This window comes from Eptatretus burgeri, chromosome 20 (genome assembly GCF_056783735.1).
Source record: "Eptatretus burgeri isolate ZD-2024b chromosome 20, Ebu_testis_v1, whole genome shotgun sequence".
In the NCBI taxonomy this organism is placed as follows: Eukaryota; Metazoa; Chordata; class Myxini; order Myxiniformes; family Myxinidae; genus Eptatretus; species Eptatretus burgeri.
Genome location: NC_140980.1, coordinates 1,513,350 through 1,535,471, shown reverse-complemented (window position 1 = coordinate 1,535,471; position 22,122 = coordinate 1,513,350). Strand labels below are relative to the sequence as shown.

The window sequence follows — 22,122 nt, the reverse complement described above, 5'->3', positions numbered from 1 at the left end:
AATGGTTCCTGGTCACTATCACAGAAATAGTCAATCACAGGTGAGATATATTTAATTTCCTACAAGCATTATATCGATCTTACCGACCTCTCAACGATGTCTTGTCTCAGGGGCCATTCAAAAATTACATGTTGACGTGTGGGGGTTGGGGTTTGGAGTGGGGTGGGGGTGGGTGGACGTCCAGACGTTAGTGAGTTTTACAGGGGGTTGGAGGTGTTTCCAGAGCCATGATGTGATGACCTTTTTCATTACAAATTAAAATGACCTGTTAATTTTGGACGTTTCTGGGTGAGCTTTCCCGTAACCTTGAACGAGGTTCTGATCGAGCTTTCCTCTATGAGCCAAGGCTTTGCCGAGAGATGTCACTGTAAGCTGGTCGTTGGAAGAAAAAAAAAGTGAAGCCACCTTTGTGAGAAGATGAAGAAGAGGGAGGAAGAAGTGTCTGCAGCAGGAAAATAGGTTATCCATCTCAATGTGTGAAAGTAAAATGTGTTTTATATTCGTGACCTCACTGCTTTGAGCTCCGAAAGTTAATTCACGACGAAACTTTCGACGATCAGATTTTTAAGCACAATGCACCTAAATCTGCGTTTTAAACGGTCATGAGGAGGTCGTTTGGCCCACTGTTTCCGTGTTGCACTCCGGAGTTGATTTATTTACGAACATGAGTTAATTTATTTAGACAGCTTCACTCCTTCACACCCCGTAGACCCACATTTTACCCTTTAATACTCACTTAGACCCTTTTAAGGCCTTTTGGACCCCTTCACACCCATTTAGACCCTTTTGAGACGTACAGCCCTTCATCGACCCTCATGATACTGTTCAGACCGACAGACCTCAAAAGCATCTTTGGACAATTTCAGACCATTTCGACACTTTAGGCCCCTTTTGCTTTTTCACCATTCGACCCCTTTCCTCTTGAAACCTGAGTACGTCTATTAATTACATACTATTGAAATGTGAGTACGTCTATTAATTACATACGATTGAAATGTGAGTACGTCTCTTAATTACATCCCATTGAAATGTGAGTACGTCTATTAATTACATACTATTGAAATGTGAGTACGTCTATTAATTACATACGATTGAAATGTGAGTACGTCTCTTAATTACATCCCATTGAAATGTGAGTACGTCTATTAATTACATACTATTGAAATGTGAGTACGTCTATTAATTACATACTATTGAAATGTGAGTACGTCTCTAAATTACATCCCATTGAAATGTGAGTACGTCTATTAATTACATACTATTGAAATGTGAGTACGTATATTAATTACATACTATTGAAATGTGAGTACGTCTATTAATTACATACTATTGAAATGTGAGTTCGTCTATTAATTACATACTTTGAAATGTGAGTACATCTATTAATTATGTACTATTGAAATGTGAGTATGTCGATTAATTAAATCCCATTGAAATGAGAGTACATCTATGAATTACCATTGAATCCTGAGTATGTCGATCATTTACACACATTTGAAATGTGAGTACATGTATTGGTTGATTATGTAGTATTAGAACGTTTGTTTATTGATCACTTGCTCATGGAACGTATGAGTGTAAATTTCGTTCCAATTATAGGTTGGAACGTCTTAATTACGAATAATTACCAATTGAATTGTATTAATGATGCAACACATGAGCTCACAAAACACCACGTCAAATAAGTCTTGTCGAGGGACTGCAATCTCTGATTACCCTCTCTTGTTGATCCTCCCCCGATACTCCTGTAGGATAGGGGAAGGCTTATTCCTGTTGTCGGGGTTGTTTCTGCAATTCGTGCTCCCAATTTTTTGCAATTTATTTTATTAAACTACACACACGATTTTGATGAAACTTAACCACAACCTTCATTACCCGGGATCTACCAAAGTCTGTTCACGGCATTTTTAAAATCGGCCCTTATGGGGGGTTGCCCCCCAATATCGGTATTTCTTTCCTCAGAAATTACACACACAATTCCGATCAAACTTGACCACAACCTTCATCATCCGGGATGCACCAAAGTCTGTTCACGGCAAAAAAAATCGAGGTCTGAGGGGACCTACGAAGGGGTCTACGGGTGGGTTGCCCCCCAAAATATGTATTTGCTTTCTTTTCCGAAACTACAGACACGACTTGAAAACTTGACCAAAACTTGATTAAACTTGACCAAAACCTTGATCAGCTATCATTTACCAAAGTTTGTTCACGACATAAAGAAAAAATCTTGGTCTCGTAGGTCTACAGGTTGGGGGGGGGGGGTTCTGATAATTCCTTTTCAGATGCTGTCCAGTTAGTTTTGTGTTTCATTGTCTTTACAGATAAAGAAATGAAAATCGTTTCTTTCACCAACTCTGCCCAGTTCGACCAAGAAGATCATTTCAATCATCAGATGCCTTCTTCTCAGGACAATGACAAATCGAGCAGCGTCTCTTCCAACAGCTTCAACAGTTGTTTAAAGGTGATCAAGCAGATCCAAGGAAACGAGACACCCTACAAGTGTTCGTTGTGTAACAAGGCCTTCACTCGTTCATCAAATTTCCATCAACATCAAATCATACATCTTATGGCAAAACCCTACAAGTGTTCTGTGTGTAACAAGGCATTTGCTGGTTCATCAAATTTACGGAAACATGAACGAGTACATTCCGGGGATAAACCCTACAAGTGTTCTGTTTGTAACAAGGCATTTTCTCAATCATCAAATTTACATCAACATGAACGAGTACATTCTGGGGATAAACCCTTCAAGTGTTCTGTGTGTTATAAGGCATTTTCTCAATCATCAACTTTACATAAACATAAACGACTACATTCTGGGGATAAACCCTACAAGTGTTCTGTGTGTAATAAGGCATTTTCTCAATCATCAACTTTACATAGACATGAACGAGTACATTCTGGAGATAAACCCCACAAGTGTTCTGTGTGTAATAAGCCATTTTCTCAATCATCAACTTTACATAGACATGAACGAGTACATTCTGGAGATAAACCCCACAAGTGTTCTGTGTGTAATAAGACATTTTCTCAATCATCAACTTTACATCACCATAAACGACTACATTCTGGGGATAAACCCTACAAGTGTTCTGTGTGCATCAAGGCATTTGCTGAATCATCAACTTTACATAAACATGAACGAGTACATTCTGGGGATAAACCCTACAAGTGTTCTGTGTGTAACAAGGCATTTTTTCAATCATCAAATTTACATAAACATGAACGAGTACATTCTGGGGATAAACCCTACAAGTGTTCTGTTTGTAACAAGGCATTTTCTCAATCATCAACTTTACATCACCATAAACGACTACATTCTGGGGATAAACCCTACAAGTGTTCTGTTTGTAACAAGGCATTTTTTCAATCATCAACTTTACATAAACATGAACGAGTACATTCTGGGGACAAACCCTACAAGTGTTCTGTTTGTAACAAGGAATTTTCTGAATCATCAAATTTACATAGACATGAACGAGTACATTCTGGGGATAAACCCTACAAGTGTTCTGTTTGTAACAAGGCATTTTCTCAATCATCAAATTTACATCAACATGAACGAGTACATTCTGGGGATAAACCCTTCAAGTGTTCTGTGTGTTATAAGGCATTTTCTCAATCATCAACTTTACATAAACATAAACGACTACATTCTGGGGATAAACCCTACAAGTGTTCTGTGTGTAATAAGGCATTTTCTCAATCATCAACTTTACATAGACATGAACGAGTACATTCTGGAGATAAACCCCACAAGTGTTCTGTGTGTAATAAGCCATTTTCTCAATCATCAACTTTACATAAACATAAACGAGTACATTCTGGGGATAAACCCTACAAGTGTTCTGTTTGCAACAAGACATTTTCTCAATCATAAAATTTACATCAACATGATCGAGTACATTCTGGGGATAAACCCTACAAGTGTTCTGTGTGTATTAAGACATTTGCTGATTCATCAAATTTACATAAACATGAACGACTACATTCCGGGGATAAACTCCACAAATGTTCTGTGTGTGACAAGGCATTTTCTCAACCATCATCTTTACATCGACATGAACGACTACATTCCGAGGATAAACCATACCAGTGTTCTGTGTGTAACAAGGCATTTGTTTCTTCATCAACTTTGTCTCGTCATCAAAAAAGATACCGAGCGACTTCGGTGTGAATACCGTGTTATCAGGGAAATGTCCAAATACCAGGATCTGTAAAACAAAGTCAAAATAACCTGGAAGTTGAAGAGCGTCGATATTGTGTCAGTGATAGCTGCAGCAACAGTAGTAATGAAGAAGAACCTCACTGAGATCTTCAAAAACCATCCCTGGGAATGAATATTACTTCAAACTAACTACAGTTGCAAGCTGTCTTGTGTTCAGTGACGATCCTGAAAACTTCATAATTTGCTCGAACAAACATGACCCTTCACCAAAATGGAGGTGGATACACACACTCAAACACACGCATGCATGCACACAAACACATATACATATATACAACCATATGGACACGCTCAAACGCACACATGCATGCACACAAACACATACACAACCATATGGACACACTCAAACACACATACACAACCATATGGACACACTCAAACACAATCTCAGGAATACACACACACACACACACACTGCCTTCTTTTTGGTAGAGATTGTAAACATGAACTGGAAATCGATTTTGTTTCTCAAACTTTGGGATATCTTTTATCCCATAACTGTGTATGTTGTTCCTCTTTTTGGAAGTTCTTCACATCACCTGCAAGGGTTTATTCTTTGTACTTCCTTGTGATCAGGTGTGCAGGTGTTCACCATTAAATTGTTTGTTTTTCCCAATTGTTTCAGCCTGAATCTTTGATTACTTTCCGAGTTCAATGTTACTTGGCACTTTAATCAGATGAGGGTTATTTATAGAGAAGCATAAATTATTAATTATATCTAAAGTCCAACTACCCTTTTCCATTTGTGAGATGAAAATTTTCTTACCTTAACTTGAACAGGTATAAAAAGCATTTAAATGAATGAATAAGCAGGTAGGGATGGTCAGAGCAAATGGTATTGAGAAAGGTAGGGATGGTACCATGACGATTGATGTGCAAGGTCCATCCCGACATCTTTTTTAATTCCTCGTGTAATTAATTCATAATTGACAAATTATTTATTTTACCAAGTTATACTATTCGCACACAGGAGCAGCTACCTCGATTTTCACACACACACACACATATACAAACACACACATACACACATACATGTTGGGATTTGAACTTTTTGAAAGCTTTTGTTTCTTCCCAGAAAAACCTACTCACTTGCAGTTCATTAAAAATATTTCCACTTTGCTGTTTTCCACATGAAGAGAGATGAGAAATGTGGTCAACCTTGAATGATCCACAGGAACATTGTGTTACTGGATCTGAGAGAAACCTCAGGTCCTGCTTATCTGATTAATGTACTGGTGTTGAAAGGACATAAACCAGATGGTGAACGAGCTGGTCCTTTGATGAAAGGAAGGGTTATTGTGTGCTGGAATAAGCCAACGTGGCAAAGATAAACATATATAAGGGAGTGACTCGGTTTTTAGGGAAGAGCATTCTCCGAGGTTCCTCAATTGCTATTTGACGTTCCTGGTGTTTGCTTTCCATGTACGTCCATGTTTGAGAGATAATAAACAGTTTTCTCTCAAGGATATCGACGTCCTCATGCCTCAGTGAAGGGTGATCAATGGCTCGACATACACACACACACACACAAACACACAACACACACACACACACACACACACACACACACATACAAACACCCTAACATACATACTCACATACATGCACACATACATACACACACAAACACACACATACATACACAAATACATACATACACACAGACACAAAAACACACACATCCATGCACACGCACATACACAAACATCCACACATATTATACACACACACACAATCCCTGCCTATGGAAGAAAGGGATAACACTACCCTGCATAGTTATCTTGCTCACGACCCCGATCGACTCCTGCGACCAAGTGGATTTTTCACCTCGTACCTACCTGGCTTTCACTACGAGCTCCAGGTGTATTGGACTTTATCTGCACATCCGGACAGTTGTCAGACAGTTCACTTTCTTCGAAATCCATTATTTACATCGCTTTTGCTGGCCCTGCTTGGGATCCTGGAAGTGACGATCACGAGAAATGTGACGTCATCCAATGGGTTTATTGATGTTTGTTTTCATGCAACATAATAATAAAAAAATTTTTTACGAATCTGGAAACCATGCGCACTCAACATTCAGGTCCCAAAGTTAGTTATGCCGGTAAGTACGTGTGAGACAGGTCCCTTCCTTTTGTCTAGTGGGAGAGTCTAATATGTGCGTTGTGTTGTTATTTTAATAGTTAGGTTATTACATCTCACCACCTGCCCATCACACAATAGTGGCTTCACCACCATCCACCTTCCTCAAACACGCGTGGAGGGGAGGGGCGGCTTTCTCTGGCATGGCCGAAACCCCGCCCAGGAAGGCTGTGCCTGAAGGATCCTGGCCAATTAGAGGCGAACAGCGAGGTGTGCTGACCAAGGCCCTCCCCACTGATGGAGGTCCATAAATTCCAGAGACTCTCTGAGGCGTTGTTGGTGGGTTGTAGGAGAGTTCAGGAGGTCTACATTGCTGTACGAGGGGGTTTTTGCTGTCACGAGGGTTGAGCAGAGGGCCATTGAGGCGGCGAACGTGTCGCTGCTGGCCCTCTACAAGGAAGGATAGAGCGACCCTGACCCCCCCTTCTGTTGACCCCGATTATTCGCCACCGGAACTCCGCCACGAGCCTCGAGTCCCCCCCGTGCGACTGGGGATCGGACCAATGACCTTTGTCAGGTGCCGCATCGCGGAGCACCCCTCCCTCCGATGGTCAGGTACCCACCGAACTCTGACCCCCAGCTTGTCTCTCTCCACGGCTGCGAGGGTCCAACAAAGGACTCTGGGGTTTCTTTTCTATTTGTGTGTGTGTGTGTGTGTGTGTGTGTGTGTGTGTGTGTGTGTGTGTGTGTGTGTGTGCGTGTGGGCCCGTCTTGTAAGCAGAACCGTATAAGTGTTTTTGCCCATTACATTGTAAATACTTGCATTGAATATTCACTTTAAGTCTCGCCTCTCTTGTCTTTTCTTTACTGTAAATAAATTTCTGAGAAATGTTCCCAGTTCGTTTTCGTCCTTTCTTTATTTGGTCCAGCATGGTCCGGGTCTGAGTTCAGACGGGGTTTCATCTCCGATATAATCCGTTAATCCCAGCCGGCACGGCTCTGGCAGTTTCCGCTCGCTACAACCGAGCCGGGGTTGGTAATCGGTTGTTGGAACTCTACCGCAGTCAGTAGAGTGACCCGGTTCGAGAAGGACGTGAATCCTCGGTAGCCAAGACTGCGTGGTTACTTAGGTACTTTGGCTCCAGACAAATAACCCTATGCCAGGCGGTCGAGATATTGGCGTTTCACGGTCGATTAATCGACCCGTCGGCTTCGGAGTTATCTGGAGCGACGGCCTATAAATTCTGGGGAATCTGGTGGGAGACGGCGTAAACTTCCCCACCTCGCGGTCGTTCTCGCCACCAACCCCCCGGCCCACAACAATATTGCTGTGGCCACGGATACCGAGACACCAGTTTGTCACTCAGGGGGATTAATCCCCGGTTGTCCTCGGAAGAGCCGGACCTGGGACCACCGCTCACAATTAACGTTGTTTGGCACCGTGGGTTGTTTTAGAACCACGAACGCCACCCAGTGAACCACGAGTTCCAGTGTCCACCGTCTAATTATGCCGTTTAACGAGAGGTCACGTTTAACGAGAGAGATGATTGATTGGTGATTGTAAGGGGATGGTTAAGAGAAGGAGGGTGTGGGTTGGTGGTGTGTATTGTTGGGGTGATGATTGATGGGTGATTTAAGGAGATGGTTAAGACAAGGAGGTGTGGGTTGGGGGTGTGTATTGTGGGGGTGATGATTGATGGGTGATTTAAGGAGATGGTTAAGACAAGGAGGTGTGGGTTGGGGGTGTGTATTGTGGGGGTGATGATTGATGGGTGATTTAAGGAGATGGTTAAGACAAGGAGGTGTGGGTTGGTGGTGTGTATTGTGGGGTGATGATTGATTGGTGATTTAAGGTGATGGTTAAGACAAGGAGGTGTGGGTTGGGGGTGTGTATTGTGGGGGTGATGATTGATTGGTGATTGTAAGGGGATGGTTAAGAGAAGGAGGGTGTGGGTTGGTGGTGTGTATTGTCAGGGTGATGATTGATGGGTGATTGTAAGGGGATGGATAAGACAAGGAGGTGTGGGTTGGTGGTGTGTATTGTGGGGGTGATGATTGATTGGTGATTGTAAGGGGATGGTTAAGAGAAGGAGGGTGTGGGTTGGTGGTGTGTATTGTCAGGGTGATGATTGATGGGTGATTGTAAGAGGATGGTTAAGAGAAGGAGGGTGTGCTGTGTTTCCCCCATTGGTGAAACATGAAACAATATCGGTTTCTATTACTGTACAATCACCAAGGACTCATCGACTCGGCATTTTTGTGAAAAATCGAAAATAATTTGATGTTCCAGTTAAATCGTCCCATGGTGTAACAACCCACAGTCAACGTGAAACGAATCTCACGGTCCACTTTTGGGTGTGACGTCACGGAGAAGTTTGAAGATGGAGAATATTTCGAATTTTATCACAAAATTATCTTCTTCAGAAATCTCAAATCGGAAAAAGACATCATCTCTTTTTTGTGGGTTATCAAAGTATAGATAATACAGTCGACGTTGTCTGAGCGTTAAAAAGCAATGTCGACGAGGATAAGAGGGCGTGGCCACAGTCCATTGTGACGTCACAATGACAATTCCAACAACTGGAAACTCTTTCGACAGAGCGGAATCGTTAAATCTTCAGTTCGTGGAGAGCCGTGCACCAGCCATGTTCTTTCCCATCGCGCTGTTCGTGCTCACCATCCTCGGAAGTGGAGCGTCCCGTCCATCACTGCAGGTAAGTGGGGATTGTGAGAAATAACAACGTATTGTACTTGGGGAAGGAAAACAACACGATCGGAGTTACTTTGTTTTAAGCTTGGGAAACCCAGACTGGTATTTAATTAATAAACAGGATTAAAACAGGTAACACCAGTTACCCCAGCTTGTATTTAATTAATAAACAGGATGATAACAGGTAACACCAGATACCCCAGCTCGTATTTAATTAATAAACAGGATTAAAACAGGTAACACCAGGTACCCCAGCTCGTGTATAATTAATAAACAGGATTAAAACAGGTACACCAGGTACCCCAGCTCGTGTATCTATCTATAATTCCAGCAATGTGTGTGTGTGTGTGTGTGTGTGTGTGTGTGTGTGTGTGTGTGTGTGTGTGTGTGTGTGTGTGTGTGTGTGTGTGTGTGTGTGTCTGTCCGTCTGTTTGTCTGCGACCGCCGTTTCTCGACGACCGCCGGTCCGATCTGATTGAAACTTGCCAGTAATATTGACGGGGACCCGCGGATGTGCCTTTTCGAGGTTTGATATTGCTTCGGCTGTGGAAATTCGCAAACCACCATTCAGGTCCCGTAGGTGAGATATCTCTGAAGTACATGTGTAGTTAGCCCCAAACCCGTTGTTTAGAGGGAATAAATGTGATTCATTCGTGCTGCGACGCTTTGAGTCAGTCGTTTTTCTTTTTCTATCTTTTATTTCAAATAAAAACCAACAAGACGCTCGGTGGGCTTTTCGCGCCATCCTTCTCCGCGCTTGGTGCGAGGGAGGAGAAGCGAGGGGAGGGCAGCTGGCGCCCGATTGGTGGATGCGCGGTGTGACGCGGCCAGGGAGGAGGAACGCCCCTCTTCGAGACCTTTCTCGAAGCACCTCGAAGGGGGGTGGAGCAAAGAACGGGGCGGAGCAACAGGGCGGAGCTCCGAGGATATAAAAGTTGGAGACGGGGGAATCAGTTTTGTCGATGCTCTTGCTTGGTAGATGCTCTTGCTTGGTGGATGCTCTTGCTTGGTGGTTGCTCTCGTCTTCCGGCTCGCTCGTCCTGGTGGCCGCTGGCCGGGTCTTTTGTGGGGCAGTTGTAAGACCCCGCTGGTGGGAAGGAGCGTCCGCCATTCCCCTCTCCCGACTTTGGCCATCCACGTTTCCCCCCTCCCCCCCCCTCTATCCGCGCTGAGATAGTGCCGAACACTCGGTCCGTGGCGTCGAGTGGCCAACACGTGCAGGCGCGAGGCACGCAGGAGAGGACTCGCCTACCACGCTCGGGCACGGAGTCGCGGCCAGGCGGGACCCCGTCGACGGACGTCGGAGAGGGACTCGACACGCTCAGGGAAGTCGCGACTTCCATTTCTTTTGGGTTCTGTGTAAACGGGTGTGTGTGTGGCGCCAGTCTGGTGAAGTAAAACTGTTAAGTGTTGCCGTGTGTCGGTCTTAGTCGGTTGTAGCTCTGCGTCGTCGTTGCTTTATTGTTTTTCGTATTGCATTTGCTCTTTGTGCATAATTGTTTTAATTGCTATATGTGTTCTCTGTGTCTATGTGAATAAAGTGTTTGCATGTTGAATTGTTCCCCGTTTCGCTGCGTCCTTTCCTTTGGTTGAATCTCCATCTTGCTTCACGTAACGGGTTCGTTGTGGGCTGAATACGCTCGATAATTAATCGGAACCGTCGAGGCCGACGATAACACCGCTCGGTTATCCCGATAGTACGGAACGGACCGCTTAAGCGGCCCGTGTCCGGAGTCGACCTGTGGCGAGGTGCGATCGCCCGGTCTACCATCCGCGTGGGTACTTAGGTAGGTCGAGTTTGGCGAACAACCCTATCCCACGCGGGTGGCCGATTGGCACGATCGTGGTGAGGCCGAAAGGCCCACCCGTGACTAGCTCCCGGCGTTAGTCCGAGAGGGTCACGACAGAATTGTCCGTCCGGTGGGCGACGTGCCGCGATTCGAGTCACGTGGCCGATCGCACGCCGGCGGGCGCGAATTCGCGACAATATCAATCGGATAAGCGCTTCCCAAGTTTCGGACATTTATCTCTTTCGCCAATGACAAGACACGGTGCTATGACGTTACGAATGACGTCACAATTAATGTTTATTTATTTTATTTTGCACGATTGACGGTCCGATCTGATTGAAACTTGCCAGGAATATTGCTGGGGACCCGCGGATGTGCCTTTTCAAGGTTTGATATTAATCGGATAAGCGGTTCCAAAGTTACGGCCATTTATCTGTCAACGAATGACAAGACACGGTGCTATGACGTCACGAATGACTTCACAATTAATGTTTATTTATTTATTTTATTTTGCACGATTGACGGTCCGATCTGATTGAAACTTGCCAGGAATATTGCTGGGGACCCGCGGATGTGCCTTTTCGAGGTTTGATATTAATCGGATAAGCGGTTCCCAAGTTACGGCCATTTATCTGTCAACCAATGACAAGACACGGTGCTATGACGTCACGAATGACTTTACAATTAATGTTTATTTATTTATTTATTTGCACGATTGACGGTCCGATCTGATTGAAACTTGACAGGAATATTGCCTGGGACCCGCAGATGTGCCTTTTCAAGGTTTGATATTAAGGTTTGAGAGTGGGGGGTGAGAGAGAGAGGAGCGAGAGAGGAGGGGGGAGAAAGGAATGCGAGAGAGGGGGGTCAAGAGAGGGGGGCAAGAGAGAGGGCGAGAGAGGGGAGGGAGAGAGGGGGTGAGAGAGATGGGGCGTTACAATTCAAGAGAGGGGGAGAGAGGAAGGGGCGAGAGAGGGGGGGTGAGAGTGGGGGCCAGAGAGGGGGGTGAGAGTGGGGGCGAGAGAGAGGAGTGAGAGAGGAGGGGTGAGACTTGGGGGGAGCGAGAGAGAGGGGCGTCACAATTCTTCTTCTTCTTCGTTTGATATGACGTCACAATTGCCGCTGGGGACCTGAGTATGTTTCCCAGGTGTTTCCCAAGTTATGGCCATTTATGATACGGTTGGTAGGATCTCATTGAAAAAATGTCCCAATCCAGTAGTCATTTACGAGAGCGAAGGAACGAAGCTGCACATACTGGCAAGCCTCACCCACGAGAGAGGGTACTGGCACGAGAGAGGGGGACAGAGGAGGGGGTGAGGGGGGGGGTTAAAAATTCCCCAATCCAGTCGTCGTTTACGCACCTACGGGCCCGCACTAGTAATTAATAAAGAGGATTAAAACAGGGAACACCAGGTATCCCAGCTCGTATTTAATTAATAAACAGGATTAAAACAGGTAACACCAGGTATCCCAGCTCGTATTTAATTAATAAACAGGATTAAAACAGGTAACACCAGGTATCCCAGCTCGTATTTAATTAATAAACGGTATAAGGTTTCAAAGAAGTATTAATTGACTCCATAGTATTTTTAAACGGATCCTTTTGTGAGTATTTGACGGAGCCGCCATTTTCCCCGTGCTTTCCCTTCCGATGGAGAACAACACTCCCTACCAAACTACGTTATACTAATTTACGAATGTTCGATTTCACAAGGAACAAACATGGGTGGAAACATCGTCTTCGTCCAACTTCAGTCGTGGATGTGTTGAGAATACGAGGTGGTTGGGTGTGAATCTATATAAGGTTATCTATTTATTACATATGCATGTACAAACACAAAATTAATGTTCATTCACACTCATACCAAAGAGATATAAATAAATCAGGAGGTGTACCATTACTCACTATGTAAGCTCCTTTATAACTCGGGTTATCATGAATTACATTGATTAAATAAACACACGTCTGTTGTGCAAGGTTTCTAATGAGAATCCCAACTGATCAAAATGAACGTTTTAAATCCTGTTCTCATTGGGGTAAAAGATTTGAAAGAGAAAGGACTCGTGTTGTTCATCAACCTTGGGTCACGTGGTTTTCACTGGAAGAGGTTATTTGGAACAAAAATATATAATTATATCTCGGTTGAGATATCAATGCAGACGAGGGAAGGGGGCGTGGCCGCAGTCCATTGTGACATCACAATAAGAAGTGATGAAACAATAGAGAACTCTTCAGACAGAGCAGTATCATTAAATCTTCAGTTCGTGGAGAGCCGTGCACCAGCCATGTTGTTTCCCATCGCGCTGTTCGTGCTCACCATCCTCGGAAGTGGGGCGTCCCGTCCATCACAGCAGGTAAGTGGGGATTGTGAGAAATAACAACGTATTGTACTTGGGGAAGGTAAACAACACGATCGGAGTCACTTTGTTTACAGCTTGGTAAATCAGGCCCGTACGCAGGATTTAAAATAGGGGGAGTTGGTTGGTGAGTGAGTGAGGGGTTTGTTGCTTTTACAAGTTTGACCAATCAGAGCACGATGGGTCGTCCCGTCGAGTTCCGACCAAAGTTCGAGTTTAAGTTTAATTCACCACGTGATTCGTGACAGGAAACATCACGTCTCAGAGAAGGGAATACAATGTGAATACACAGATTTACATCCATGGATCAAGCACGTGTGTGTGTGTGTGTGTGTGTGTGTGTGTGTGTGTGTGTGTGTGTGTGTGTGTGTGTGTGTGTGTGTGTGTGTGTGTGTGTGTGTGTGTTAATTGTTCATGAGGTACAACATATTCTCTCTGCAATCTTCCCTACCCCCCCCTCTCTCTCTCTCTCTTTCTTTGTCCCATCTTCACTGCACCCCCATCATAATACAGTACAACACCCTCCTCCCACACATCTCCTCTCTCCTTCCACTCTCTCTGTTTCTCGACGTACAATATCAAGACGGTAGTTATGTCCATAAACATTGGTAATCTCTGCACATGTCTGGACAGTGGTTATGTACGAACGGTGTTTGTCTCCGGACGTGTCTGGGCAGTGTTTATTCGCGGACAGGATTTTGTCTCCGGACATGTCCCGACAGTGTTTGAATTCACTCAGAGTAATTTTTAACAGATCATTTGATGCGCATTTGACGGGGCTCCCGTTTTCCCCGTGCTATCCCTCCCTATGGAGTGTTGGGATCAGAATCAGTTCAGATCAGTTGGGATCAGAATCCCAACTGATCAAACTGAACATTTTAAAATCCTGTTCTCATTCTTGTAAAATATTTTTAAGATCAAAGACTCGTGTTGTTCATCAACCTTGTTAAATGTGGTTTTCACCGGAAGAGATTAATCGGAACAAAAATATCTACACGTCTGAAGACGACGATGGTTCACGAGCGGTATTTGACGATGTAGATTGTTTCAGAAGTCAAGGATGAGACAATGTGATAATGTTTGACCAAGTTATAAAAATGATCAACATGATGTGGTACGAGTGAGTGACAGGTTATTTGCTGCAAAATGTCGAAAACCCGGTTTCGTTCAACAACTTTCAAAATTTGACCTTTGCATAACCTTTAAAGGTCACAAAACAATGTTGTGGACATTAAAATAAGGAAACAGGATACGTGCGATAGCTTATTGGAGTTAATTCGTCGAAGAAGGTCGAAAATCTGGTTCGATTCATACAACTTTGAAAATTTGACCTTTGTGAACCTTAAAGGTCAAAGGTCAAGGATTATGACCTTTGGTGCAAAACTTCTTCTGGAATATTCCAGGAAGAATATAACGTCATATAGGCTATATGGCATTTCGCACTCCTCGGATTATATATCCAGACTGATGAAATCAGCGTAAAAACAAATTTGAAGGGGGCGCCACGGGCAAGATGTTCGAGAAAGAGCAAAATGGTTTCAAGACTTTAGGTGGGAAATGACCTCAAGATTATGCATAAAAAATATTGTCATCCAAGCTCTCAAAGTTTGGGCGGTCGTATGATTTTTATGTCAAAATTCGCAGTTTTCTAAGTTTATGACCTTGTGACCTTGACCTTGGGACGAAAATGAAAAATCGAGCTCCGTGGAGCTATGCAGGTGCCATTCGGCTAACCAAATACCGAAACCACTGCCAGATTCGACAAACCCCTCGGAGAAGATATATTTTTCTGTCAAAATTCGCAGTTTTCTAAGTTCGTGACCTTGTGACCTTGACCTTGGGGCGAAAATGAAAAATCGAGCTCTGTGGGGCTATGCAGGTGCCATTGGGCTAACCAAATACCGAAACCCCTGTCAGGTTCGACAAACCCCCAAGGAGAAGATGCAAATTGAAATCGGCTCCCCCCTAAAAACACATGTTTTTTGGGCGTGGCTCGACCCATAATGGGCGCACCACGCCCATTCTCAGGAAAACACAACGAGATCATGATATAAACCTCCCACCAAAATTTTATCCCGATTGGATCAAAACCCACGGAGCTATGCTCGGGACAGACAGACAGACAGACAGACAAGCCGGTAGGCAGACATGGGTAGTCGATCAAGTCGAATTTAGTCGTTTTTCAGCCGTTATTAGCCAACAAAAGCGTCCATAGCAACGGTTCTTTCTCACACGTAACTAGGACATACCATGAACCTACCATACCAGTTTCATGTATATCTGACTCATTGTCTCTGAGACATGACGAACTTCGTTTTTTTTTATTGTTTTCGACCAGGGTTCATTCAAAGTCTATCTTCTCCGACAGTTTTCATAGGATCCGGCTGGAAATTTTTGACAATATGGCTGAAAGTACTGCCCACAGTCGCTCGTGGCCAGATTTTTGATTTTCGAAAAGATACATTTTTGAGATTTTTTGAAAATTTCAAAGGTCCGTTGCTCGGCAACAGATGGGTCCATAGCAACGGTTCTCAATTGTACACAACTAGGTCATGGTATGAACCTACCAACCAAGTTTCATCGAAATCGCCATTGTGTTAACGGAGCACTGGACCGAACAGACAGACAAACATATCGACGGAAATCCTGATAATAAGGGAAGAAAAAAAAAAATCTCCAAAAAAATTTTTTTTTGAAAAATCTCAAAAAAAAAATTTTTTCGATAGATCGACTACCCAACAGACAGACAGACAAACATATCGACGGAGATACTGATAATAACGGAAGACTAGATCGACTACCCAACAGATGGGTGCGGGGGGAGAGGGGCGGTTGGTGGGGGAGAGAGGGGTGTGTTGCTTTAACAAGTTGGACCATTCAGAGCATGATGGGCCGCACCGTCGAGTTCCGATCAAAGTTTGAATTTAAGTTCAATTCACCAAGTGCTTCGTGACAGGAAACACAACATGTCAGAAAAGGGAATACAATGTGAAGACACAGATTTACATCCATGTCGCCGACTTTACTTTTTATAATATCACAAGTACATTAATCATCTTGAAACATCTTTAATGCATCGTTGTTTTCATAATTTGTTGATTGAAATTCCCCCATAACAAGGCTGAAAGCTGCTCAAGGTTTTGGGTTATATACAGTACCTACTGCATTCAGTAATCACACCTACTCTAATCAGGTGATCACTAAAAAATTGGCCATATTGGCCAAGTGTGTGTGTGTGTGTGTGTGTGTGTCTGTGTGTGTTGTTCAAAAGCATAACATTCTCGCGTCTGACTCCCCGACCTCACCACCCCTCTCTGTCTCTCTTTCTTTGTCCCATCCACACTCCTCCCCCTCCTCATACAGTGCAGCACCCTCCTTCCATATCCCTCTCCATTGTTCCCTCCTGTCTCTCTCTCACTCTCTGGATGGATGTGTATGGTGGTTGTATCCGGACAGTGGTTTTCTCTGGACGTGTCTGGACAGTGGTTACGTCCGAGCGGTGTTTGTATCCAGACTTGCCCGGGTTGTATTTATCTCCGGACCTGGCCAGGTGGTGTGTTTATGTCTAGACAGGTGTTTGTCTCCAGACATGGCCGGGTGGTGATTATCTCCAGACAGCTTGGATCCGGACGCGTCCGGGCATTGCTTTTCTCTGGATGCGTCTGGGCAGTGTTTGTCTCCGGACTTCTCTGGGCGATGTTTGTCTCTGGGCAGTGTTTGTCTCCGGGTGATGTTTGTCTCCAAGCGGTGTTTGTCTCTGGACGGTGTTTGTCTCCGGACGGTGTTTACCTCTGGACATGTCCGAGTGGTGTTTGTCTCCAGGCAGTATTTCTCGTATTATCAGTAGAAAATCATTTTGATGAGACAGTATGAATGGTAATTAATGCTCCACCACACGTGTGCCTTCCATTCCCCCACCCCTCCTCTCTCTCCTTTCCTCCTTGCTCCCCCTCCACCCTCCCTCTGTCCCCCTATTTTTGTCCCAACTCATAGTATTCCAATCAATGAAGCGACAGGTAGTATTTGATAGTCTAAAATACATACATCTGGCAAGTGGATTATCAAACAATAGTCCCAGAATGCTTTTCCCCATGCCCCCTTCGAATCTCCTCTCTCATCATCACCCAGTTCTTACATAAACGAGTAAACTCTCGTACATTCCATGAGCCATCGTGTTTGTGTTTAAAACATTTCAAGATCATGTTGTTCTTATTTTGTCATGAACTTTTAGATTTTGTAAAATAATTGTAAAAACATTGTTTAGTTAATTTTAAATGAAAAATAAACATTCCTCCAACCCCTGCCCTTGTCTATTTCCGCAGGTTTTCCAGAATGATGCTGTTGAGGATGGAGGGATGTCTGTGGTTCGCGACGTCGCGTTCATCGTTATTTCCTTCCTTTTATTTTATGTTGTAATCACCTTTGATCCGTCACGTTGGTTCAACGAGAAGGGGAGCCCCAAAAGAAAGCTCTGCATTCACTGGTAAAGAACACAAGTGACTAATTCATCAATATCTATCATGCCTTCATCCACGAGGGAACAAGATCACTCAGATATTTGTAGAGAGTTTATTGTGTACGATGTTATGTTGGATTAAAAGGACGAGAATTTTTTTTGTTAAATATGGATAGTGTTGTTTAATTGCTGGAGGGGATGATAAGGTGTCCAAAATCCATTGGTAACATTTTTTTCATCCAATGTTATGGGGCCATTTTGAATTTCAAGATGGCCACCATGTTACACCAAATTTCCCAACAACTTGGGCTTTGAATGTCATATGAAGTCTATTTTGGTGGCAATACCCACATTTGTCATGCAAAAAGTTGAAATTTTCTCGAAGTTCTGGATGGTGGCCATCTTGGATTTCAAAATGGCTGCCATGAACAAACCCACTTTTGCTGCATTAATCAAGTTAAATTTGGTGTAAATACCTCATTGGTCATTTGCAGGTCGGGTAGAACTTTGGAAAGCCTTCACTTTGGGAAGCTGTTTGTAATTATAGTTGTGTATTCACTCACCTGTGTGTCAAAAAAAAAAACCTGCGAAAGTTTCAGCAAAGTCTGTCTTGCAATTCATGAAAAATCTGCACTTCTGCAGTTCAGCAATGTCGATATACTGCCCCTCATCAACTTGGTCTTGCAGAACACTGAAGAACTCTCAGTCTGTGGCAATGAATGCAACACTCACTGAAGGCTGGATGATTGGATTTTATGTTCACACAAAGTGGCAATGATGTTTTAAGGAAGACTCTTAAAGGTTACTTATTTCACATTTCTTGTCAATATAAACTAAAACTCCGCCTACTAAGTGTTGATTTCCAAGGAATAGTTTGCTGGTCAATGTCAAAGTTGTGGGAAAAAATACTTCTGAAACGGCGGCTATTTTAAAAATCCAAGATGGCCACAAATGACGTCATGAAAAAATGTTACCAATGGAATTCCAGCAAAGTAAGGCTTGATTTACAAAAAAAGTCACAATTTCCTTCTTCAGCAAAAAAAATTGCAAAAGTTCATAACATCCTCCACCATTACATGACATTCTTTAAATAATCAAGTGTGATTCATCGTTCCACACCGTTCCTACGGACATTGTTTAAGTTACATCTGCATGCTCCATATTCCGTATCCTCCAGAACTGTAACACTCGTGGAACATGTTTGTTTATGTTTTACAAAACCATGTGTTCAATACTTTACATGTGATGTAAAACTTCATTTAAGCTTGAACTGAGAATGTTTGTTTGTTTTTGTTGCAGTTTACGATGTCGATGCAAAGTGAAACGGAAAAATGGATCGAAACTTAATCCACCGTTGGTAACGGAGGTTCGGGAAATCGAACACCTCGAGATTCAGAAAGCAGAGGGAAAGGAGGTTCTGGAAATTACTGGCAAAATGGAGTTCACAGCAAAACAGAACTTTGGTGATGATGAACAAGAGAAGGAAGAATATGAAAAAGAGAAAGAAAAGGTTTTACGAGCAGAGGAAGAAAAGCTTCAGGAATATGAGGCCCGGTTGGTCGAAAATGAAAGAAATCTTGTACAAAGAGAGAAGTTTGTGCAGGAAATGGAACATGAGTTGATGGAAAAGGACGTGCAATGGAAACTGGAAAAGGAGTTATGGCAAAAGGAGGAAAAGGACCGGAAGAAAGGAGAGGAGGAACAGCAGAGGCAGAAAAATGAAAAAGAACAGAGAAAGATAAATGAACAGGAGAGGAAAAATGAGGAAGAACAGAGGAAAAATGAAGAAAAGCTCAGGATGAGAAAGAAAGAAGAATCCGCACGAACAAAAGACCAATTCCAAGTCCGAATGTGGGACAAACGCAAAAATAAAGAACTTAACCAGAAAATGCTGGTTGTAGAAAATAGAATGTTCGAGATTCAGAACTGGAAGAAACGTGTGCAGCAGCAGGAGCAACACCTGCAGAGGAGTAAAGAAGAGGAGCTGGAGCGACAAGATGCGTTTGAAGCATTAATGAATGGGAAAGATGAGGAGATATATAAACGGCAGCTTCGTCTGAACGAAAAAGGAGAGGAGCTCAACGATGGAGAGTGCAGGCTGCGTAAATTGGAGGAGGAGATTCGTGTTCGAGAGAGAGAACACAAGGAAGAACGAAAACAATGTGAAATTAAATGGAAACTGAAAGAGTTCATGTTAACGGCGAGAGAGGAAGAGATGAGGGACAGAAAAAATAATGTGGAGGGAAGGGAGAAGGAGGTCTTGGAAAGAGAGACCGAAGTAAAAAAGACAGGAAAGCTTGCTGAGAAAAACGAGGAAGAGATTCGTGTTCGAGAGAGAGAACACAAGGAAGAACGAAAACAATGTGAAGTTAAATGGAAACTGAAAGAGCTCATGTTAACGGTTAGAGAGGAAGAGATGAGGGACAGAAAAAATAATGTGGAGGGAAGGGAGAAGGAGGTCTTGGAAAGAGAGACCGAAGTAAAAAAGACAGGAAAGCTTGCTGAGAAAAACGAGGAAGAGATTCGTGTTCGAGAGAGAGAACACAAGGAAGAACGAAAACAATGTGAAGTTAAATGGAAACTGAAAGAGTTCATGTTAACGGTTCGAGAGGAAGAGATGAGGGACAGAAAAAATAATGTGGAGGGAAGGGAGAAGGAGGTCTTGGAAAGAGAGACCGAAGTAAAAAATACGGGAAAGCATGCTGAGAAAAACAAAGAAGAAGTGCTTGGAACGAATGACGAGCTGCAGCAGCAACAGCAGAAAGAGGGCAATGTTGATTTGTTGCCGCCGACTGAACCGAACCCTCACAGTGATGACGAGCTGCAGCAGCAACAACTGTACAGTGTTGTCCTCAAAAAACAACCGAAGCCTCAACGTGAAGTCAGGTTACGTCAGCAGAAACAGCACGATGTTCATCGGCCGCCCCCCAAACGGGAGCCACAACATCCTTCTCAATCTGAGTTTCTCAAGGACGAAGGAGCGGAAATTGAAAGGCGCAAAAACAACCTCATGTTCCGTGGAGTGAAGGAGGGAAAAGGTGAACATGATACGGAGGCGGTGGCAAAACTAATAAAAGCCATGAACCTGGACATCGAGCCTGAGCGGACTTTCCGCATTGGACGCTATGTTGAGAACAGCTTCAGACCCATAAAAGTTGTTTTCAGATGCGAGTCTGACAGGAACCAGGTTCTTACGAATAATAAGAAGATCCGGAATTTGAATGATCCCTCTCTGTGGACAAGAAATATATTTATCACTCCAGACTACACTCAGCTCCAAAGAGAAAAACAAGAGATGCTGCTGAGTGATCTTAACAAAAAGAGAGAATGTGACCCAAACGGGCAATACACCATCAGAGGAGACAAAGTCGTCCTCCTGAAGAAGCCCAAGGACAACCCTCATCTCCGTAGATGAGGACCATCCCGCCTCATCTCCAAAGATCACCACCATCCCTCCTCATGTCCCATCTCACATGATACAGTCTCCTCATGCTGCACACTATAAAAGAAAGACAGTATATTCTATTGAAAACAATTTCCATCAACACGCGGTCTCTTCCAAACAAGTGAATTTACCTGAGATCACATCGGAGCCATAACCTAAAGCATTTTTGGAAAGTCCAGTCAAGGATAGGGAATTTCAGTCCGAATGGACGTTTTACATTTCATCAGAACACGAACCTAAACTTTTGGAGTGAAGGCACCAAAGCTTCAGAAAACCATGGTGGGGTCTCATTGTTGACGAAAAGCAATTAATCACCAACTTACGTTTCTCAATGGCTGCCTCCTGAACGGAAACCTCACCATGACGACTGGCAGCAACAGCAGAAGCCATATGCGATGCAAGACCTTCAACAGGTAAGCACTTTTCAACACCTTTTGACAGGTCGGGTGAACACACTGAGTGCAAACACAGCAAACCCCAAGATCAAAACATGAAGTTGAAATAAATTTTGGCACTTTGTCTTTCACAGACATTGCTGTTAACACTTCCTTCGATGAAGAAGAATATTATTAATTGTGGAGATAATTGTAATTATAATTTTTGTGGGAAGGTATCTTATTGACGTGGTTATCCCCGTGCAGAATGTATAACAAGAACTTCACCTCCCTTCGATTGGATAAGATCACCTGATTCACCTTTTCAACGATTACCTGTTCCATCCATGCATTTCCTTCTGTGGCCCTTTCTGAACAAGTTATCAAACTGATGAAGATATCAATGTGTTTAATCTTTCATATTTCTGTTGTTTTTCCCCAAAGGCCCCTCAGAAGATGCTCCGTCCAGCTCACCTGAAACCATCGTACCAGTTGGAACGTAAGTTGCCAAGATTCTTGTCTTACATTATAAACTATTCCAAACTTGGTCTAAACTACCTGTTCTTCACCTGCATCATGTCCTGTTTTGTCCGTGCCTCAGAAGTGTTGAAGACAAACAAATATTTTGCTGAACTCGAATCCAGACAATCAGCAAACAAACCTTCCATTTGGTGGAAGT

The 22,122-nt window shown here is 43.4% G+C and overlaps 3 protein-coding genes across 6 annotated transcripts in view; 2 read left to right on the top strand and 1 right to left on the bottom strand.

Moving 5' to 3' along the window:
- The first annotated feature begins 208 nt into the window (after window positions 1-208).
- On the top strand, window positions 209-4,844 carry LOC147008279 (uncharacterized). Its single transcript, XM_085865148.1, has 2 exons — window positions 209-459; window positions 2,322-4,844. The coding sequence occupies exon 2, from the start codon at window positions 2,330-2,332 to the stop codon at window positions 3,878-3,880; it is 1,551 nt and encodes a 516-aa protein (XP_085721274.1). The 5' UTR covers window positions 209-459; window positions 2,322-2,329; the 3' UTR covers window positions 3,881-4,844.
- Window positions 4,845-8,874: 4,030 nt separating this feature from the next.
- LOC147008278 (uncharacterized) lies at window positions 8,875-20,060 on the top strand. The gene is made up of 4 exons (XM_085865302.1): window positions 8,875-9,024; window positions 17,491-17,651; window positions 18,924-19,749; window positions 20,031-20,060. The coding sequence occupies exons 1-4, from the start codon at window positions 8,875-8,877 to the stop codon at window positions 20,058-20,060; spliced, it is 1,167 nt and encodes a 388-aa protein (XP_085721428.1).
- LOC147008277 (uncharacterized) overlaps window positions 17,645-22,122 on the bottom strand; it is a 37,881-nt gene continuing 33,403 nt past the window's right edge. For all 4 annotated transcript variants that reach the window (XR_015053471.1, XR_015053475.1, XR_015053473.1 and 1 more), the window contains one exon: window positions 17,645-18,331. The gene's annotated coding sequence lies outside the window, so the exon portion shown is untranslated. The remainder of the gene's footprint in view (window positions 18,332-22,122) is intronic.